Here is an 18,058-nt window from a genome sequence, read left to right as displayed (position 1 = left end):
TATGGCATTCTTCCAAGAAGTAGGTACAATTATTAGAGGCTACTGTCAATAGACACCTGTCAAAAACAAAATCTGTAGTTAAGCACCTATACTGTATAACTTACTGCAAATGTCAACTGTTCCACATTCCGCATTTAATGGATTCCTTGACATTATTTTAATGGATGGCTCATTAACAATGATATCATTCAAAACATGTCATTTGCAGTAATCAGTCGTGCCCTACATATAATTAATTCTGATTCTATAGTTTTCGTATCGGCGTAATCATTGACGAGATGTATTGTTTGCAATGGCTGATTCCCGTGCTGCTAATTCCAAAACCTGTGCACCCGGCGTTGGTGAATACGCACGTAATGTTTATGGTGTTGTACCTGATCGGATTTTTCTTAGAAAGGAAGCCATGTACGGTGTGCAGTGTAGTTTTTCTTGCAGCGGTCATCCTAATATGTTATAGTGGTATAGGAAATTGCTTATTTTGGGGAAGTCAGTGCGAAAGTGAGAAATACGACACCTAGTATCGTCTTTCGGAGCGCAGTGTGATCAAAGTGCAAAGTGATTTGTCTCTGTGGAGTGGCCACCAACAAAAATGACTTGTGTATATTTTTGTAAATAGATATGAGTTATTTACAATGTAATTAATGATGTTGAAGCGAGTCTGTGCCGATATGTACTTATGTATCCCGATTGTTATGTTTATTATTGAATATGTGATCCGATATGTATAGTAACTGTTAACAAATAAAGTTATTGATATGTGAATAAAAATTCAAATATACAACATAATGTTCATTTTCATTTCTGTTAACTTGTAATTAATTAGTTATAACAGCAAATTATATAATAAGTAGATGGTTTTAATAAAAATATGATAAGAACTTTGTGATAACACATAGATGATAATAATGAGGTTGTAAAAGGACGCTATGCCGTAATCCAATGTAAACTAGGATATGTGTATATTAACTCTAGACAAACTATATTCCGACCGTCTTACATGTAAACAAAATTCGCTAAACATTTCACTGTAGAAAAATTATATTAATAGAGTTATTTACAAAGTAAGCTCATGAAGATCATGAAGCCTATAAAAATATTTAAAACTATTTCTGACGTCTTCTTAAATAATTTTGTAGGTTTTTAAAAGATTTAATTTCACACAGTGTCAAATCTACGTAACGGAAATCAAAAGACTGTGTTTATTTTGACATTATAAAACAATAAAACTCTATTACGGAAGAAAACAGGTTCATTTTGGACTGTTGTTGATAATAACATAGAATCAAGGCTTATTAGAATACTAATGCCTTAGTGTTATGTTTGACGTCTTTCACCTCAAAAGTAATTTTGTAGTTTATTTTATTCATGCTGTGTGATGCGGGAGCATATTCATGGTAACAAAAGTCAAAAGTTGTCAAAATTTTCATTTATTCACAATGATCTTGTCTTGATCACAGCTCAAAACTTTGTGGCCAATGACAAATAACATATAGGTAATTCATGACTTAATACAGTGTACATGTGTAAGCGATCCTAACTTGTAAATAAAAGAACGGATTTCTTGGAAAGCTTAATTTGTATGATGCTGAGAGTTTATTTCGGACTAAAAAGGACTTTTTATTATCTAAACTGTGTGAAGACAAGACAAGAGTGATTATGTCGCTCGGGAGCTTGATGATAAAAATGGACATTGCATTTCATTTCAAATTGTTTACAATTATATAAATTATGCACTTGTATCAAATATTTAAATAAAATTAACTTATCTATTATATATAAAATAGAAGAAACTTACTAAATTATGTTGGATCGGTAACCTTTTTAAAGATTTTGAATATAGAATTCATAAAATGTGCTAAACACATTTGAATGAGTGTTGCTAGTTAATGATGATTTTATAGAAACTTCTCAAAATTATACTGTATACATTTGTAACATTTCACTTGTCTGTTTGTAAATATTTTTTGTTAACTCTAATAAATATCTTTGTAATATTGAAATGTATATATTTCAAGTTTGACTGTCTGTTTGCTTCCCTTGTGCAACCCCTTATGTCTAATTATTTCTCAAAGAAGTATGCGAAGGTAAATGAAAGGCAAAATGTTATTTAAGTCGTATATTTATGAGCTGGTTACATCTTTGACGGTTTTATATTTCACAACTTGAATAACTGTTACATGTAAGAGCTTAACCTAGTAGTTTCTCCACACCCTGGAAAAGAAAACTTCACATTAGTTATGTGACTGGGAGCTATAGTGACTAAGAAAATATAATTCATAAGAAAGTTGAATGCAAATAGAAAGTCATATTTGATCTTCAGGACATAATTATTTTGGTTTCGGACTGCGATGCTGTCAAATGCAAGGATATAAGGATTATAGTACAGCTACCATTAGATGACGATTTTGCCACAACTAGGTTGTGTTAACGATAAATTCCTCACCTATCTTAATCTTCTGGCTTCACGCTCAGATTCCAACAGCGTGAGGATGTCTCCGTCTCTGACCGGTCCTTTCACGTTTCTGATAATTTGACGGCTGGTCTCTCCGATGAACTCAACTTTGACCTGAGTACATTGTCCCTGGGAACCGGTACGGCCCAGGACCTTAACAACGCGAGCGAGAACGTTAGGTTTATCCATTTTATTCAGATATCGAGCGAGTAACTCAAAATAACACGTGCAACGCAAAGAGCGTGTACGAAAAAAGGAAAGATTGACAGATAAAAAATATTAAAAGGAAAATTTACCGATTCAGTGTTGCCAACAGATTACTGACTTAAATCGGTTTTTCTATTGCCATTTGGAAATTTGATATTTATAACAAATTATTTTAGTTTATTTATGTCATATATTACAAAATATTCACTCGATTCTTCTTTTTAATATTTATACATTTTACTTTTGCACATGAGTTGACAACGAATTGTATTTGAGTTTGCAATAATATTAAACCGTCGGAAACTAATTTAGAAAATATTTAAATAAATATGTCAACAATTGATCTCATGTTCATTTTCTTTATTACTCTATACATTATTTTTTTTCTCTTTTTAGTATATTTTTCTTAAGTATTCAGTTAAATAAAAATAGTCAGCCAATATTTTGCTGACCAAATAAGATTTTTTGCTAATATAATTTATTATTCTATTTAATATAATTAATTTAATACTTATTCGCATAAATTAATTGTAATAAAATATACTCGTCAAGATAAATATACAGAATAGTTTTGGTTGAATTAGGTACTTAATTGGAAATGAATTTATGGAAATCAATGCGTGATTTTGATGATATAATATGTATGAAAATTTCACATTGAAGTTTATTATGTATTTTAATTATACAAGCATCGATTTTTTATTTGTCTATTTAAGGTACTAAATGAAAATCAACGTATATTATAATGCTGACGAGTTGGTTTGATTGAACACTTAATCTAAGAAACTACACATTTTATAAAAAATAGTAAAATAAATTCATAAATAACGTTTGCAAATAAGAATGCCATGTTAATTGTAAATATCTCTCTCGTTAGATCTTTCTCGACGTCGTCTCCAGGACCATTTGCTGCATACTACTTTTCTTTATTTAATAGCTTACTCTCTCTTCTTGGACAAAATCATATAATTTTTTTTTGTCACTAATATTATTATCATTGCGTTTCATCCGCAAATATCGACCATCATACACTTTAAGAAGTTTCACTTCATATATCAATACCATAAAGAATGCAAAATAAAACAAAATAAAAAATTAACATTTTAATTAAATTATGTCTTCTCATCACCGCAAACATTACAAGGCTGTCCACACATTTTGTTCCATAACTTACTCATCAACTAAAAATCACACAGTCTTAATTCAACACAACTTAAATAAGATTAGGCTGGCTACATTCAACCATGGATGATGTTCGTAAAAAAAATTAGTTTGACAGAACTATAAGACCTAATCTTATTTTAGCTGCGTTCACAATCACACACTGCATCTTCTCACACGTGGGTGTGATGTTTCTTAAATAACTGGACTTCTTAATCATCGCCGGCAGATCTTTTCGCTTTCCTCGCGCGTGGTGACTGTTTGGGGGTTTTGGGTGATTTTTCTGTGAACACATATCATATTAATATACCATCAGATACTCGACTTGATACAAGCAACAGACGTGTATTTGTTTATATTTCATATACATCTAATATCTGTACAAGTAAATGAAATGGGAAGCGTCTGTTTATAATTTTAGAATTATATATTTCTCACTGAATGCATATGCAAGCATACATGATAAAGGATATATGCATAAGAAATTTAATTAAACATGGTTGCTTTTTCATCTGTTTTGGATGTCTCAAACCAATTGACCAATTTTGTTACGACTTTCACTGGTCATAAAAAGTATGTTAGCCTACTTGTTTACTGATTTCTATATAGAGCAAGTTTTTTATTGGACTCTTGTTTGTAATGCTATTACTAATTCAATTGTGATAAAAAAAAAATTTTGGTCAAAAATAATTTGTCCTGAGGTGGGTCAAGCCACCCAGACAGGATTGGGTGAAGAAAGATGATGACACAAATATCAAAGGCGATTAAATATACAAGCATAGCTAGTTAAAGTATTCTGGGTGAAAATAATGACTTACTAAGTTGGTTAGCCACATCCTTTGGCAACCAGTCATAGTCAACATTAGTGGCAGTTCCGGTCTCAATGGGCTTAGACACGGATCGTGGGGACCTTGATCTTCTTGCGAGTGAAGATAATGCTTGTTGTCCAAGAACTAAGGTCAACACACAGGCGGCACCAAGGAAGACATACAAGAAAAATGTCTCTCCATCAAGTCCTTCGGATACTTCGACAATGTTGATTGTCTGGTTGTATACGGCTTCCTGAGATATAAAAGTAATGATAAATATATATATGTAACAACAATTTATACATTATATGAATATTGAAGGATTTTTTTTGAAAAAAAAAGATTAATTGATTCCATATCTTACCTGATAGTAGTTTCCGCTGGCGTCTCTATAGTTGAGCTGAATGTTAAGTCCGAATGGACGTCCGGCATAAGCCTCGTTGGGGATGAATGAGTAAGCGAATGTAGCCTCTTGTTTAGGCTTGACCTCTCTGTAGTAAGGTAGTGCTGTGAAATTCTGAATGTAATAGTTGTAGTCCATGGGATAACGGAAAGAGGCCTCCATAGTCTCAACGATGTAGTCTTCAGAGCCCTTGTTAATGAAGCCAACGAGGAACTCAACAGGGTAGCCAGCTTGAAGATCTACAACCAAATAGTGTGAAAATATATTAAAACAGAGTATTTTTAAAATGGTATATAGATAATTGAGGAAATTCAATTAGTTAAAAGTAATATTTAATAATGACATAGGTCATAAGTCTACTATTTTAATATCATCTGTATATAAAACATTGGAATTATCAAGTGATTTACAATATTTTAAAAGTTGAATTTTTACAAGATGTAGTCAATAATCTTACCGAATGCCACATCACCGTAACTGGTGATGGGTTTCATGAACAGTATAGTTGTGTCAACATCTTGTGATGATTTAACAATTGAATCATCGTCATCACCGAGAGCGTCGTCTCCCACCACCTGGTTGTCTTCACCCTCAATGTCCACTACATCATCAAGTTCATCCTCATCTGCTCTAGCAAATATTGTGCTGGCTGAAATTAAAAAAAATTATTCATAGAGAGCTCAAAATTTTATCAGTATCTTTTGAAAGTGCACAATTAGATTATGGTAAGGAGAAATGTATTAATTTTAGAAGGGCCTTTGAATAAATATATCACATTTTTTGAATAATATACATTTTTAATTATCATTTAACTCAACATAAGTAAAACAAAGTAGAAGTAACAGGTATTCAACATTATGTTATAGTCAGCAGATGGATAGTAAGATTTTGTTGTGTTATTGAAGATTCTTGTTTGTCATTATCATATTTATTTAATAAAATATATAATTATAATCGTAGAATTTACGTAACATTAGTAAAAGTAACAAAGGATGATTTATTTTCAATTTGTAGATTACGTTAGAAGTTCATAAGAGAACATACTAATTTTATGAATAAAATACAAGAAATTTGTATATTATACTTAAATCTTGTATCATTTATATCTCATGTCTCTTCGTACAGAAGGTATTAATAGGTACTTTATTTTAAATATCACTGAAAAGCTATGCCACGTACATGACACTTTCTATAAAACGGTAAAATACTTACAGCTTTGGAAGCAGAGTAGTGCCGGTAGAACCAATAACGTAATAAAAAATAGTTTCATTTTGATTTTTATTGTATTAACTTATTTTTGTCTAATATGTAAATGATATATTGAAGTGACTGACCATTCACTTCATTCGATACAATACAGCCACCACCGCGTACACTCAATCTCACCAATGCCAATTTTATTTCCAACTCGATTGACGTGGAAGTAACCTTGTCACTAGTGACACACCAGTTGGGCTAACTTTCTTTAAGTTCCGATATTGTAAATTTACCGGTTATTTATACAAAAGTATTTATTATACTATAGATTAATAAATGTTTAGTTCTCAGTTATAAGTAGTAAAAAGCATTATTTAAATATTTTTTAACACTAGTGTTTATAAAGGTAAAGTAAATTTTTTATAATTTTTATAGTCAAGCCTTTATTACATTGTCCAAAATTGTAATGCAATCTATAGCATGTTGTATGATAGCTAGCCTCAGTGTAAAAATAATGTCAAAGGTTCTTGATATATGTTTCTTCGGTTCGCTTAAGTCCAAGGTGTAGGAATGATATTACCATTTAATGGTGGAAGTGTTGTTGAATGATTTAATAGATATTGTGACTTTTTTTGGATAACATGTAATCTGTACTGTAATGTGCAGATAAAATTCCAAATATGTATGTTGTCTACTTTTCAATTTTCATTATGATTTCCCTTTTCCGATGTTGAAATTAAGGTTAAAAACAAGAATTTAAATATTAAGTTTTGAAATCTGTAGCACTCACCAAATGGCAACATTTTCAATTTTTCATTATAAGTTTAGTTTTAGACAAGGGATAATAAAATTTATCATTTAAATTTATTGTATTCAAAAGTGTGAATAAATTTTTTTTTTTCAGTTCTTGGTCAATCCATTATAAGTTGATTAATTTTCATAAAATTTTAAATGATATCAAGTACATGAATTATGAGCATAGAAAAAATATACTCGCTGATCTAACCTGTGCTATATACAAAAATACACCTTTATTTTATAATAGAATGGGAAAATACGAATATTATTATAAAATCGTATAAGTGATAATTAATTAACAAGTAATTCAAAAATTAACGCCCTCCTCGATATATTTTAGATTTTTTAAAACAGTTTATTTTGGAATATGTTTTTAGGTATAGAGACTGAATTAGAGATAATTAAGAAAGCCTCCATGACATAAAAACAATGAATACTTATATAAACATGCAATTTTGGGTAATATATAACTTAATAATTTTCTTATGACCGGATGTACATAAAACATAATTTTATTATAAAGCAGAAATGTATTATCGAAGTGACGAAAAGCTTTATAATATTTTGACCTCAGAGGTCAAGTCTTTGGTAACCTAGTATAAGTTAGGAGGCAGGTAAGTTATGTAAGTCACTAATACATATATGTAAACCGTTAAAAAAATCATCCAACAAAGGGTTTTTACAAATTGTTCTTACTAGTTACAAAAATACATTCAACAAGCCATAGAAATAAACTATTGTTTATAAAAAAAAAACTGATTATAATATTTATAAATACTAAAATAAATTTATTTTAAAGGGTAAACAAACATACGTAATAAAGATAAATACGATCTCAATAAGCCGATTATATTTACAATTTAAAAATAAGATAAAGTGACGTGTACACATGTAGTAGAACTATACTTATGTTTTAAGTCCTTATAATATATTTTTTTTAAATATTCGGTTAGTGTTAAGGCTCAAAGCAAATTAACGGGCATGTTATTTACGTCATTAATAAATTAATTGTTATAAACGCCACATTAAAGTGGCATTAAAACCTTTGTTTTAAAAAAATTGGTATAGCTATAACCTAATGTAAATGTCCATAAATTATTGAAATTCTATTCAAATATGAACCGGTGAGTTCGCCGTATAATATAGTATTTAATACGTTTGAAGTCAACGGTCATGTTTTGTTATTCAAAATAATTTTCAGTCGCGTTTCTGTCGTTCGACTGTCGGCTTACATTATGGCGAATATATGTAACTTTTATTTCAATATAAATATATATTATAGTAACTTCTAAATAAAGGGATTATCGAAGATTTCAATGTAATGTAAATGTTTGATTTATATTAATAAGTTATAATATAGTTTGTTTGTTACAGTTGTTAGATATTGCCATAACTCAATCTTCAGGCGAAACGCAGTTACGCTACCCAAATATGACTTTACACCAAAACCATATACGGTGAGTTAAATATTTTGGTTGTTTACCGAATAATTACTATCGTAACATATAATGGCTGACTTAGAACGCGAGGTCACGTTACTTACGTTTCAAAAATATATATTTTTTACTTAGGGTCCATCACTACAAAGAACTGATGAAATAAAAGCCAATCACATCCCTCCCGCAGTGTACAATATATATAGGAAGCCATTGGTGCTGCATCAGGGTCGAATGCAGTGGTTGTTTGACCACGAAGGTCGGAGATACTTGGATCTTTTTGGAGGGATTGTCACAGTTTCCGTTGGACATTGCCATCCGTAAGAAAATATAAGTCATCTTTTATTTGTTTTTCTGATAATATGTTATTTACCACCGACTTTTGGCATAATATCACAGTTACATTTAAAAAAAGTTAATCTGATAAAGTGGATAAAAAAAGGAAATCACAACAGTAAAGCATGTAAGATGTTTTTAAGTTAGATAATAAAGGGCATGGATTCTGACAAAATAGGCCCCTGATTGAATAAACTACAATTGTCTGCCACGGCATATTATGTGGAAGAAAAATCTCTTTAGCTCAAGTACTTACTGTACAGTCATTATAAATATATTATAAATTAAATATTTTATTTTTAGAAAAGTTACCGCCGCTTTACATGATCAAATTAACACACTATGGCACACGACGAATATATACCGACACCCAAAAATATATGAATACGTAGAAAAACTTATTTCTAAATTCCCAGCAGATTTAAAGGTGTGTACAAAATTACACTAGTGAGCATACCTAATCGAAATTCAGATATGAAGAATCAAAATTTAGGTAACTGTTTTGGAGGTTTTATATAATAATAAAAAAAAAAATTAATCACCAGACAGTGTACTTGGTGAATAGTGGCACGGAAGCCAATGATCTGGCCATTCTGTTGGCGCGTGCCTTCACCGGCCACGAGGACGTCATTTCGCTCCAAAGCTGTTACCATGGTTACTCCAGCACGATAATGGCGCTCACCGCTTCACAGGCTTACCGCATGCCGCTCTCCGTACCGGCTGGTTTTCATCATGTAATTTATGTTCAATGACTTTAATTATTCACGTCACACATAAAATAATGTTATCGTGACAGGCAGGTCAATGACCCTGTGATTAATTCAGCCCTGACCTACAGGCCCTGAACGCGACAACCACGTAATGATGACGAACTATCAAAATTTTAAAACTTTACATCGGATTGGGCGGGTGGACTATTGACTTATCGTAAATCGTAACGTATATTTGACATAAAATGTCTTGATGAGTGAATTTCATTTTAAAATAATTATTAATATATATGTATGTATATACTAAATGAATTAAATTAACTTAAAATGTGTATACAGGCGATATTGCCGGACCCGTACCGCGGTATCTGGGGCGGATGCAGAGACTCCTTGTCACAAATAGCTGGCTCATGTTCGTGTGTTGGAGACTGTGTGACGTCAGAGAAATATGTTCACCAACTCTCTGAGGTGATATTTTTTTAATAGCTAGTTTGATACGAAAATAACTTCTTATTTCCTTTCACTTTCAATATATATCGACACAACAACAAATGTGTCGTTTTTTGATAGAAGTAATAAAAAAAAAATATTGAACCCACAATAATATTAGAGAGTAATCAGATGTCAATTAATATATTTAAAAAAAATAAACTGTTAAGGAGTAGTTGAATACAAAAATCGGTAAATTAATGAAACCAATCAGAAACATTTTATAGATTAAACGTCACTAGTAACATCCTTTTCAATGTATTTAAATTTGGAACACAATAAAATGTAGTGCAACTAACACAGCTCGTAGATAATTCAATACCAGCGGGTCGCGTGGCCGCATTGTTTGCGGAGTCCGTGCAGGGCGTTAATGGGACTGTACAGTTCACGCGAGGCTACCTCAAGCAGGCCGCTGAGCTGATTAGAAGCAAGGGAGGCCTGTTTGTCGCTGATGAGGTAAATGTATATTTATAATACATATGTATCATAAAAAGCACTATTTGAACAGAATAGCAAAGAGAATAATCAATAGAAACAATAAACCTAACATATATTTCTTATATTATGGAAATTTGAATGTCGCTTAAAAATATTTAAGGTACAAACAGGTTTCGGGAGGACCGGCGATGCGTTTTGGGGATTTGAAAAGCACGATGTAGTTCCCGATATAGTCACTATGGCCAAAGGAATTGGAAATGGATTTCCGATGGCAGCAGTTGTTACTAGGAAAGAGATCGCCGAAGCTCACACAAGGGCTGCCTACTTTAACACTTTCGGGGGAAACCCAATGGCGGCTACAGTTGGGAAGGCCGTGTTGGAGGTGGGGCAGTTTTATAATTTTACTTTATTCGATATTTTACTCAGTAAACAAAAAACGTCGTATTTTTTTTTAAAGTATGGTTTTTATAAAAGAACTATAAAATTGAACACAAATTTGTTTTATATTTAGGTTATCGAAGAAGAAAATCTTCAACAAAATTGCAAAGATACAGGAAAATATTTTATTGAACAGCTAATGCAATTACAAAAGCAATATCCGGTGATAGGTGATGTCCGCGGTAAAGGGCTCATGTTGGGAATAGAACTCGTTGAACCTTGCACTAAAAAGCCGCTAGACAGAAGTGATGTAACAGACATCATGGAATCCATAAAGGACCTTGGAGTTTTGATCGGACGGGGCGGGCGTTGGAGCAATGTAAGTCCAAGAAAACAAAAAAAAACTCACCATTAATATTATTATAATTATATTTAAACGTACATTTTACAGGTTCTGAGGATTAAGCCACCCATGTGCATAAATAAGATGGATGTAAATTACGCCATATCGGTTTTAGATCAGTCCCTAAAGGATTATTTACAAAATAAAATCTGAACACATTAGATTAAACATTGTTATATAAAATACAATAAAAATATTATTCACATTGTCTATTTATTTAAGACTGATTCAACTTCAAATTCAGACTGATTTCTGACCACTATCCCTTTAAGTATCGTATTACGACCATTGAAGTAAAAACACATAATTGTCAATCGTCAATAAAAAAAAAAGAAAATGTGTATTCCTACGAATCTATAAAAAATATGTCTAGACCTGAACTTAAAATATTTTGTTAACTTATTTATATTGAAGATTTTACACATTTCTCTTCTTCAAAGTTTTCTCCATTACTTATTGTTATTGATTCTTGTAATGGCAACACACTAATACGAATTCATAATATTTGGTTCCTATTTCCGAATATTTTTAAATACAAGTAATTCGTAGACCTTTGTCAAATAATATTTCTTACTGTTATAAAACTCTGGAGTTTCAGTTTTCAAAAGAAAATTATATATTTCATTTTAAGTAAAAATGGTATTTAAATGTCAGGAGGACAGTTTTCTCAGAGAGGTGAGCCAATAATATAAATATATTTTAACAGAAAATTATAAAATATAAATAATAACTACTTATCTATCAATACACAACTTGCAAAGGTGTTAGTCTATTATAAGTTCTAGCAGAGGTTATTTGTAGAACTCCTAATATATAACATTAAATTTATTAATTGATAATTTTGGATTTGTTTATTATCTTCTGTAAACGTTTAAGAAAATTCCCAGTAATGTTAAACAGTGAAACGTATATTGTGTTTAATAGAATTTATTAGACGAGTTTATTTTTCGGTTTATGAGTTGATTGCAATGTATAAAACATACAAATTTTGAATTATTTACAAAGTTTACATATTATTATTAATAGTACACTTCTAAAGTCTTGAAGTGTGAGAAAACAAATGAATCGATTGTTGAATATGGAAAAGTTTCAAAATTTGATGGATATCAAATTACGTTGGAGAATACAATACTATTTCCAGCAGGAGGGGGCCAGGTAATAAATAGTGTTATTGAGCAATAACTTAACATGCACATTAATAAAATAGTACTGTTTGAATATTACTTTCCCATGAACAAATTAATATTTCGATTTTAAAGTTTGTCAAATACATTAAATTATTTTATCATTAATATAAACCAGTAAAAAATTTAAGAAACACATGTCAAGGCATGCACTATTTGATATCATAAATTGGCAAAAAACAAAACCTTTACATAATCAACTTATCAAATCTGTTACCAGCCTCATGATAAAGGCTGGTTGAATGACACAGAAGTGCTACAAGTATTACGTAAAGGTGACGAAGCCCTCCACTTCACACTTGAACCTATAACAGAAGGATCGGAGGTAGTACAGAAGATTGATTGGCAAAGAAGGTTTGATCATATGCAGCAACATACAGGTGTATATAGACATCTCAAGATAACTTGAAATTTTTTGTATACATGTTTTAATATAAAAGCAATGTTGAGCATATACTGAAATTGAAATGAATATTGGATAATATAGAGTGAAAAATTATTGCAATCTTCCGAATAGCTAATTATCGTTGTGTGACAAAGTAATTGAAATGAGATACTTCGGAGTTTGCGAGTTCAAATCTTGCTCATCTTACTGCATGTTTTGTTATTTATTTACTAATTTACTTTTGATAATAACTCTTTGTAATCATTGTTAAATAATTTGAAATCAAATATCGTAATTAAGAAGGCTATTATTTAGTAAGATCTTACAATATCAATGATTATATCGATTGGCCAGAATCTTATTATATAATGTTCAAATTAATCCTATTAAATAAATAAACTTTTCTTAACTACCTTCATAGTGACATCAAAGAGTTTTCATGTAATTATGGGAAGGTGTTGTCAAAACTTTATGCCTTTAACCTCTTTTTACCTATCTATTGTCAGGACAGCATCTCTTATCAGCAATTCTTGAGAAAGAACACAATCTACCAACAACGAGCTGGTGGTTGGGAGCCGAGGAATGTTTTGTGGAACTCGATTCAACAACTATCAAATATGAAAACATAAAAACTGCTGAAGAAAGATGTAACAAACTAATCAGTGATGGGATTTCTGTTAATGTAAAATTTTTCAAAGCAAATGATCCAGCTTTAAATGAGGTCTGTTTTTGTACATATAATATTTTTTCTACTAACAAATTATTGCAAGTACATTCATATTTAAAAGATACCAAAACCTATTTATAATATTTATTGTCTCTATTTAATGAAAAATTTTTACGAAATTGACCTGTCACTTTAATTCAGGTGGCTCTCCAAATGTATATAAACCCTTCCATATGCCTATATTTTTCTTGGTTTTTCTGCAGCATTTGCATTATTTCTTATTGAATTAATATAAAAATTTGTATCTTAGAAGTATTGTTGTTTAAAAATGTTTCGATATTCAGAGAATTCTACATCTTATGTTAATATTCTGTTTGCATATAAATGTACTAAACAATTTTCAGGCACATACACGAGGTCTACCTAAAGATTGCATTGATACCATCAGAGTCATATGTATTGGAGATGTTGATGAGAACATGTGCTGTGGAACTCATGTTACTAATTTAAGGTCAATTGATATTAATTTTATGTATAAATAATATAATATCTATAGGAAAAAAAGTCGTGGTGGCCTGGAGGTTAAAGGACCGCCTCTCATGCGTGAGGGCGCGGGTTCGAAACCTGGCAAGTACCAATGTGATTTTTCATAGTCATATGTACTTTCTTATAGTATTTAGACACCACTGACGAACGGTGAAGGAAAACATCGTGAGGAAACCTGAACTTATAATTTCAAATTATAAGTTTGAAATCGCCAACCCGTCTTGAGCAAGCATGGCGATTAATGCTCAAACCTTCTCCATGCGAGAAGAGGCTTATGCTCAGCAGTGGGCTTCCGATAGGCTGATGATGATGATGATGATGAGGAAAAAAATATGTAACAAATATTATCATATTTTAGCCAGCTACAAATGATAAAACTCTTAGGCACGGAACCGGGAAAGAAAGGAAAGACAAATCTAAGGTTTATTGTAGGGAATAGAGTTGTTAAGACATTCCAGAAGATGTTAGATAGAGAGAAAGCTCTGACAGGTCTATTAAAGTAAGCAAAAATACATAATTAAATTAATATGTTAATATAAAACTTAAAATAATAAACAAATGTTTATTTTCTTAGAAATGAACCCAGCAAACACGAAGAGCTCGTATCAAAAATGCAGAAAAACATGAAATTAAGTAATAAGAATCTACAAAATGTGTTGGCGGAGTTGGCACAGTGTCAAATAGATAACATAAAAAATAGCAACCCCAAGCCTAAGTATTTCTGTTTGTTCAAGAGAGAGAGTACGCCGGAGTTTAATAGAATTATATGTAAGGGGCTTGAATCGGATGATATATTTATATTACTAGCATCTGAAGACCCCGATAAGACGAAGGAGGGCCAAATTATTTTACAAGGTCCAGAAGTTCATTGCAATGCTTTGGGACAACAGTGAGTAGAGTTAAAATTATTAATATGATATACAAACACCCGTACAAGCTACGCTCGACATAACTAGGATATCATGTGTGTACCGTATACATATTCGTATGCGTGTAGTAAAAAACGGTTATTTCAATATTACACACTAATCTGACTAATCTATACAATTTTATTTATTTATATAGATTAGACTGACCAATCTAAAGAGTATGGGGCCATCCACAAACTACGTCACACGAATTTTAGTACTTTTGAACCCCTTCCCCCGTCCTTGTCATAGGTTGTCACATTTTAATAACACCCCCCCCTCCCCATGATGTGACGTCACAAATAAATTTTTAAATTCGATTCGCTCGAACTTCCTTAAACCTATTTAATTCCTCACCATTCAAAATTCTCGTGTATTCGAGTGTCTCACTTGCACTACAACGCCGCTCTAGAAGTCAAATGACGTGTCATGGGAGATTATCTCATAGCGAGAATGTTAAATTATTAATAAATATAGATCAAGTTCGTAAATTTTCAATTCACATCTAAATTTTGCGTTTTAGTGTTTTAAATGTGACGTCATAAAACTATTGAGCTCCCATGCCTCTTGTCACGCTTCTGTGCTATCCTCCCCCCCCCCCAATTAAACGTGTCACCTACTTCATGGGTGGCCCCTATTATCAATTCACATCATTTTATTAAGTTTATGTAGAGAAAATTGCCTGTACAACACCATTTACTTATTTTGTATCCCGGTAACCTAACCTGTTAAATCTTTATTTCTGGTTGGAAACTTTTCCAGTGCAAAAATACAGCAGAATTTGGCATTTATTTACCTGAAAGCAATAATATAGAAGCAGAATATCTTTCTCAATTAATATTTCACAATATATGTTATTATGGATGTTGTGATATATGACTTTTTTGTTTTCAGAATAATGGATACATTGAAAGGCAAGGGTGCTTTCAAGAATGGAAAGTTTCAAGGGAAGGCCGGTGATGTCGGTAACTTCAATAAATGCACCAAGATAATTGAGGAATACTTTAATAATGTATGATTAAATGATAAAACACACATTTATACCATTTCACCTCACCAAACGATTTATAATGAGCTAAATTCTCTCAGAAATAACCGAAAATAGTTTGATATTTATTACCCAAAACAACCTTTATATCAATAAATATTAAGATATTTTCATCATGATAATAATAAAAAAAAAATCCCTTTTTTTTTCTCTGAACACAACTCTCTCATTTGTGTTAATTAAAAAAAAAAAAACAATATTTCCTTATTCAAACGATTTAAAAGTACATTCACATTAGTTGTGAAAATATCAGAAACAATAACAGGATTTAAGAATTGTATAATTTAATGTGTTGTCAGTACATAACTTAACAGATTGATATAATAAACACATTAATTAACTAAAAATTTATTTACTTACATAAAATATTTCATAAATATATTAACTGAATGTTATTCATTCTTAAAATCTATAGAATTTGAAGCATTTATACTCGCAATCAGTTTTTCTATGCCAAGATTTGTCCAATCCTGAGATATATCGTCCAAGTAATTGTCAAAATCCACTAAATCTTTCTGGACGCCCTTGTGGAGTAACAACGACACTGTTTCCAATACGTATGGTGTTTCTGTAATAGTAATGTTGGATCCATTTAAGTTAATTGTTTTGTTGTACAAGCAATGCTTCCTAGTCATAAAGAAAATGTTACAATAAATATATTTTAACATCTTGATAAATGACCCAAATGTTGTTTACTACTGTCATTTAGAGCTTAGACCTAACATCCTCATTTAAGTACATGAAGAAAATATGAGTTTACTTAAAAAGTAATAGTAATATTGGAATTGTTTCTTCATGAAAAAATAAATCGGAATCGGAATAAATTGACTGCTACTGACTTTAACACACAAAAATTCAAGTACAAAACAGTGAAAGCAGCAAGTTTAACAATGATTACGGTAAATTTTACTATATTCATAGTATTGTAAGCGGCTTATTTCAAAGTGTCGTTGACATCAGAATTATATTAGTTAAGCTATTTGTAACTTACGGAAAAGCACTTTATTGGCATCCATGACCTTCCACTTGCCTTCACTGTAGTTGTGTAGTTTTATAGCTGGGTTGCTCAAATGGTGTTTGAATTTTTTGTTATCAACCTAGTAAAATATGATAGTATTCACAAATTATTATTTATATACAAAAGAAATACAATAAAGTATTAATGACAAAATATAATAATCCATTCATATAAGTTTTATCGTACTCACCACAACAAATACAGCCGATGGGAAAAATTCCACTATTTTCTCTGCAATTTTCTGGCCTGGACATTTTTCTACTGTGTTATCCCTGAAGTTCTCACATGCGGCGTAATAACCAGCTATTACCCTATTATTGGCTTGTGCCAACGCGTCTACCTGCAAACAAAACAAAATTATTGGAGAAAAGAAAAAACCAAAGGGCTTAACATGTCATAATAATTCTAGTAATATTTTATACCTGTGTCATAGCTACTTCTGCCATGGGAGACAAATAGTGACTATGATGAAACAAGGGAATAGCATCCACGATATCTAGATCTTGAGACTTTGCTCCATCTCGGATTTTACTTCCATCGGCTAAAAGCACTCCGGTAACAGCACAATGCGGATAACTTGCTGCATGCAGCATTATTTTAGCATATGCAACGGTATCTAAAGTAACTTCACCCATCGTTTTAATTATTTACAATTGTTTTAATTTAAATTATTGGAAAACAATAATTGCAGCGAGCCCAAATGAGAATCCCCTTTACTTTTAAGACAATATCTTCCTGTCATAATTAAACGATTTTTTTTTATGTAGTTCTGGTTTGCCGTCAAATGTTTTGGTGTCGATGTATAATAAAATAATTGTGTTAAAAAAAAATGAAACTCCTTTCTGATGATATTATTTTCTCTTTTAGGGAATTAATTAAATAATGTCCAAAATGGCTTGATAATAAAAAAAAAATTGTATTGTTTTTTGTTTTCTAAAAAGGTATTTTGAGTTCTTGTAGCTCAATTATTATCCTCAAAAGTAGTTTCCTGCTTATATAAGATTTAGCGGATTGTATATGAAATAATAATTTTATTTTATGAATATCAATAATATTTCGAGATAGACAACTCCAAATAAGCTTTA

General features: G+C 31.1%; 6 protein-coding genes across 6 annotated transcripts; 3 read left to right on the top strand and 3 right to left on the bottom strand.

Annotated features, from left to right (window-relative positions):
• The first annotated feature begins 61 nt into the window (after positions 1-61).
• LOC116772527 (bladder cancer-associated protein) lies at positions 62-656 on the top strand. Its single transcript, XM_032664744.2, has one exon. It carries the CDS (start codon positions 279-281, stop codon positions 516-518), a length of 240 nt encoding a protein of 79 aa, XP_032520635.1. The 5' UTR covers positions 62-278; the 3' UTR covers positions 519-656.
• A 1,445-nt stretch (positions 657-2,101) lies between these two features.
• On the bottom strand, positions 2,102-2,723 carry LOC116772528 (small ribosomal subunit protein eS28). Its single transcript, XM_032664746.2, has 2 exons — positions 2,444-2,723; positions 2,102-2,211 (listed from the first exon to the last, which is right to left on the bottom strand). The coding sequence occupies exon 1, from the start codon at positions 2,639-2,641 to the stop codon at positions 2,444-2,446; it is 198 nt and encodes a 65-aa protein (XP_032520637.1). The 5' UTR covers positions 2,642-2,723; the 3' UTR covers positions 2,102-2,211.
• Positions 2,724-3,749: 1,026 nt separating this feature from the next.
• On the bottom strand, positions 3,750-6,428 carry LOC116772559 (translocon-associated protein subunit alpha). Its single transcript, XM_032664786.2, has 5 exons — positions 6,245-6,428; positions 5,490-5,681; positions 4,994-5,271; positions 4,639-4,882; positions 3,750-4,103 (listed from the first exon to the last, which is right to left on the bottom strand). The coding sequence occupies exons 1-5, from the start codon at positions 6,300-6,302 to the stop codon at positions 4,033-4,035; spliced, it is 843 nt and encodes a 280-aa protein (XP_032520677.1). The 5' UTR covers positions 6,303-6,428; the 3' UTR covers positions 3,750-4,032.
• Positions 6,429-8,191: 1,763 nt separating this feature from the next.
• LOC116772389 (alanine--glyoxylate aminotransferase 2, mitochondrial) lies at positions 8,192-11,420 on the top strand. Its single transcript, XM_032664560.2, has 10 exons — positions 8,192-8,275; positions 8,402-8,484; positions 8,599-8,783; positions 9,103-9,226; positions 9,345-9,533; positions 9,849-9,977; positions 10,302-10,454; positions 10,597-10,818; positions 10,948-11,193; positions 11,266-11,420. Exons 1-10 carry the CDS (start codon positions 8,263-8,265, stop codon positions 11,368-11,370), a joined length of 1,449 nt encoding a protein of 482 aa, XP_032520451.2. The 5' UTR covers positions 8,192-8,262; the 3' UTR covers positions 11,371-11,420.
• Positions 11,421-11,702: 282 nt separating this feature from the next.
• Positions 11,703-15,942, top strand: LOC133319098 (alanyl-tRNA editing protein Aarsd1). The gene is made up of 8 exons (XM_061522269.1): positions 11,703-11,892; positions 12,244-12,372; positions 12,622-12,781; positions 13,293-13,507; positions 13,858-13,964; positions 14,358-14,498; positions 14,574-14,888; positions 15,802-15,942. Exons 1-8 carry the CDS (start codon positions 11,854-11,856, stop codon positions 15,923-15,925), a joined length of 1,230 nt encoding a protein of 409 aa, XP_061378253.1. The 5' UTR covers positions 11,703-11,853; the 3' UTR covers positions 15,926-15,942.
• A 345-nt stretch (positions 15,943-16,287) lies between these two features.
• On the bottom strand, positions 16,288-17,727 carry LOC116772388 (ER membrane protein complex subunit 8/9 homolog). Its single transcript, XM_032664558.2, has 4 exons — positions 17,396-17,727; positions 17,164-17,313; positions 16,947-17,052; positions 16,288-16,523 (listed from the first exon to the last, which is right to left on the bottom strand). Exons 1-4 carry the CDS (start codon positions 17,606-17,608, stop codon positions 16,348-16,350), a joined length of 645 nt encoding a protein of 214 aa, XP_032520449.1. The 5' UTR covers positions 17,609-17,727; the 3' UTR covers positions 16,288-16,347.
• Between the last annotated feature and the right edge of the window lie 331 nt (positions 17,728-18,058).

The sequence above is a fragment of the Danaus plexippus genome, chromosome 12 (assembly GCF_018135715.1).
Source record: "Danaus plexippus chromosome 12, MEX_DaPlex, whole genome shotgun sequence".
Lineage (NCBI taxonomy): Eukaryota > Metazoa > Arthropoda > Insecta > Lepidoptera > Nymphalidae > Danaus > Danaus plexippus.
The sequence above is the reverse complement of the archived record's forward strand: the minus strand, read 5'-3'. Positions and strand labels throughout refer to the sequence as shown.

Excerpts from the sequence above, each read along its gene's own strand:
- LOC133319098 (XM_061522269.1), top strand. The coding sequence starts at position 11,854 with ATGGTATTTAAATGTCAGGAGGACAGTTTTCTCAGAGAG. Across the intron at positions 13,965-14,357 it reads ACTCATGTTACTAATTTAAG|CCAGCTACAAATGATAAAAC; the intron begins GTCAATTGATAT and ends ATCATATTTTAG. Across the intron at positions 14,889-15,801 it reads TGCAATGCTTTGGGACAACA|AATAATGGATACATTGAAAG; the intron begins GTGAGTAGAGTT and ends TTTTGTTTTCAG.
- LOC116772559 (XM_032664786.2), bottom strand. The coding sequence starts at position 6,302 with ATGAAACTATTTTTTATTACGTTATTGGTTCTACCGGCACTACTCTGC. Across the intron at positions 5,682-6,244 it reads ACTACTCTGCTTCCAAAGCT|CCAGCACAATATTTGCTAGA; the intron begins GTAAGTATTTTA and ends TTTTAATTTCAG. Across the intron at positions 5,272-5,489 it reads TTACGGTGATGTGGCATTCG|ATCTTCAAGCTGGCTACCCT; the intron begins GTAAGATTATTG and ends ATTTGGTTGTAG.
- LOC116772528 (XM_032664746.2), bottom strand. The coding sequence starts at position 2,641 with ATGGATAAACCTAACGTTCTCGCTCGCGTTGTTAAGGTCCTGGGCCGT.
- LOC116772388 (XM_032664558.2), bottom strand. The coding sequence starts at position 17,608 with ATGGGTGAAGTTACTTTAGATACCGTTGCATATGCTAAAATAATGCTG. Across the intron at positions 17,314-17,395 it reads CAGAAGTAGCTATGACACAG|GTAGACGCGTTGGCACAAGC; the intron begins GTATAAAATATT and ends TTTTGTTTGCAG. Across the intron at positions 16,524-16,946 it reads TGCCAATAAAGTGCTTTTCC|AAACACCATACGTATTGGAA; the intron begins GTAAGTTACAAA and ends TTACTATTACAG.
- LOC116772527 (XM_032664744.2), top strand. The coding sequence starts at position 279 with ATGTATTGTTTGCAATGGCTGATTCCCGTGCTGCTAATTCCAAAACCT.
- LOC116772389 (XM_032664560.2), top strand. Across the intron at positions 8,485-8,598 it reads TTACACCAAAACCATATACG|GGTCCATCACTACAAAGAAC; the intron begins GTGAGTTAAATA and ends TTTTTTACTTAG. Across the intron at positions 9,534-9,848 it reads TACCGGCTGGTTTTCATCAT|GCGATATTGCCGGACCCGTA; the intron begins GTAATTTATGTT and ends ATGTGTATACAG.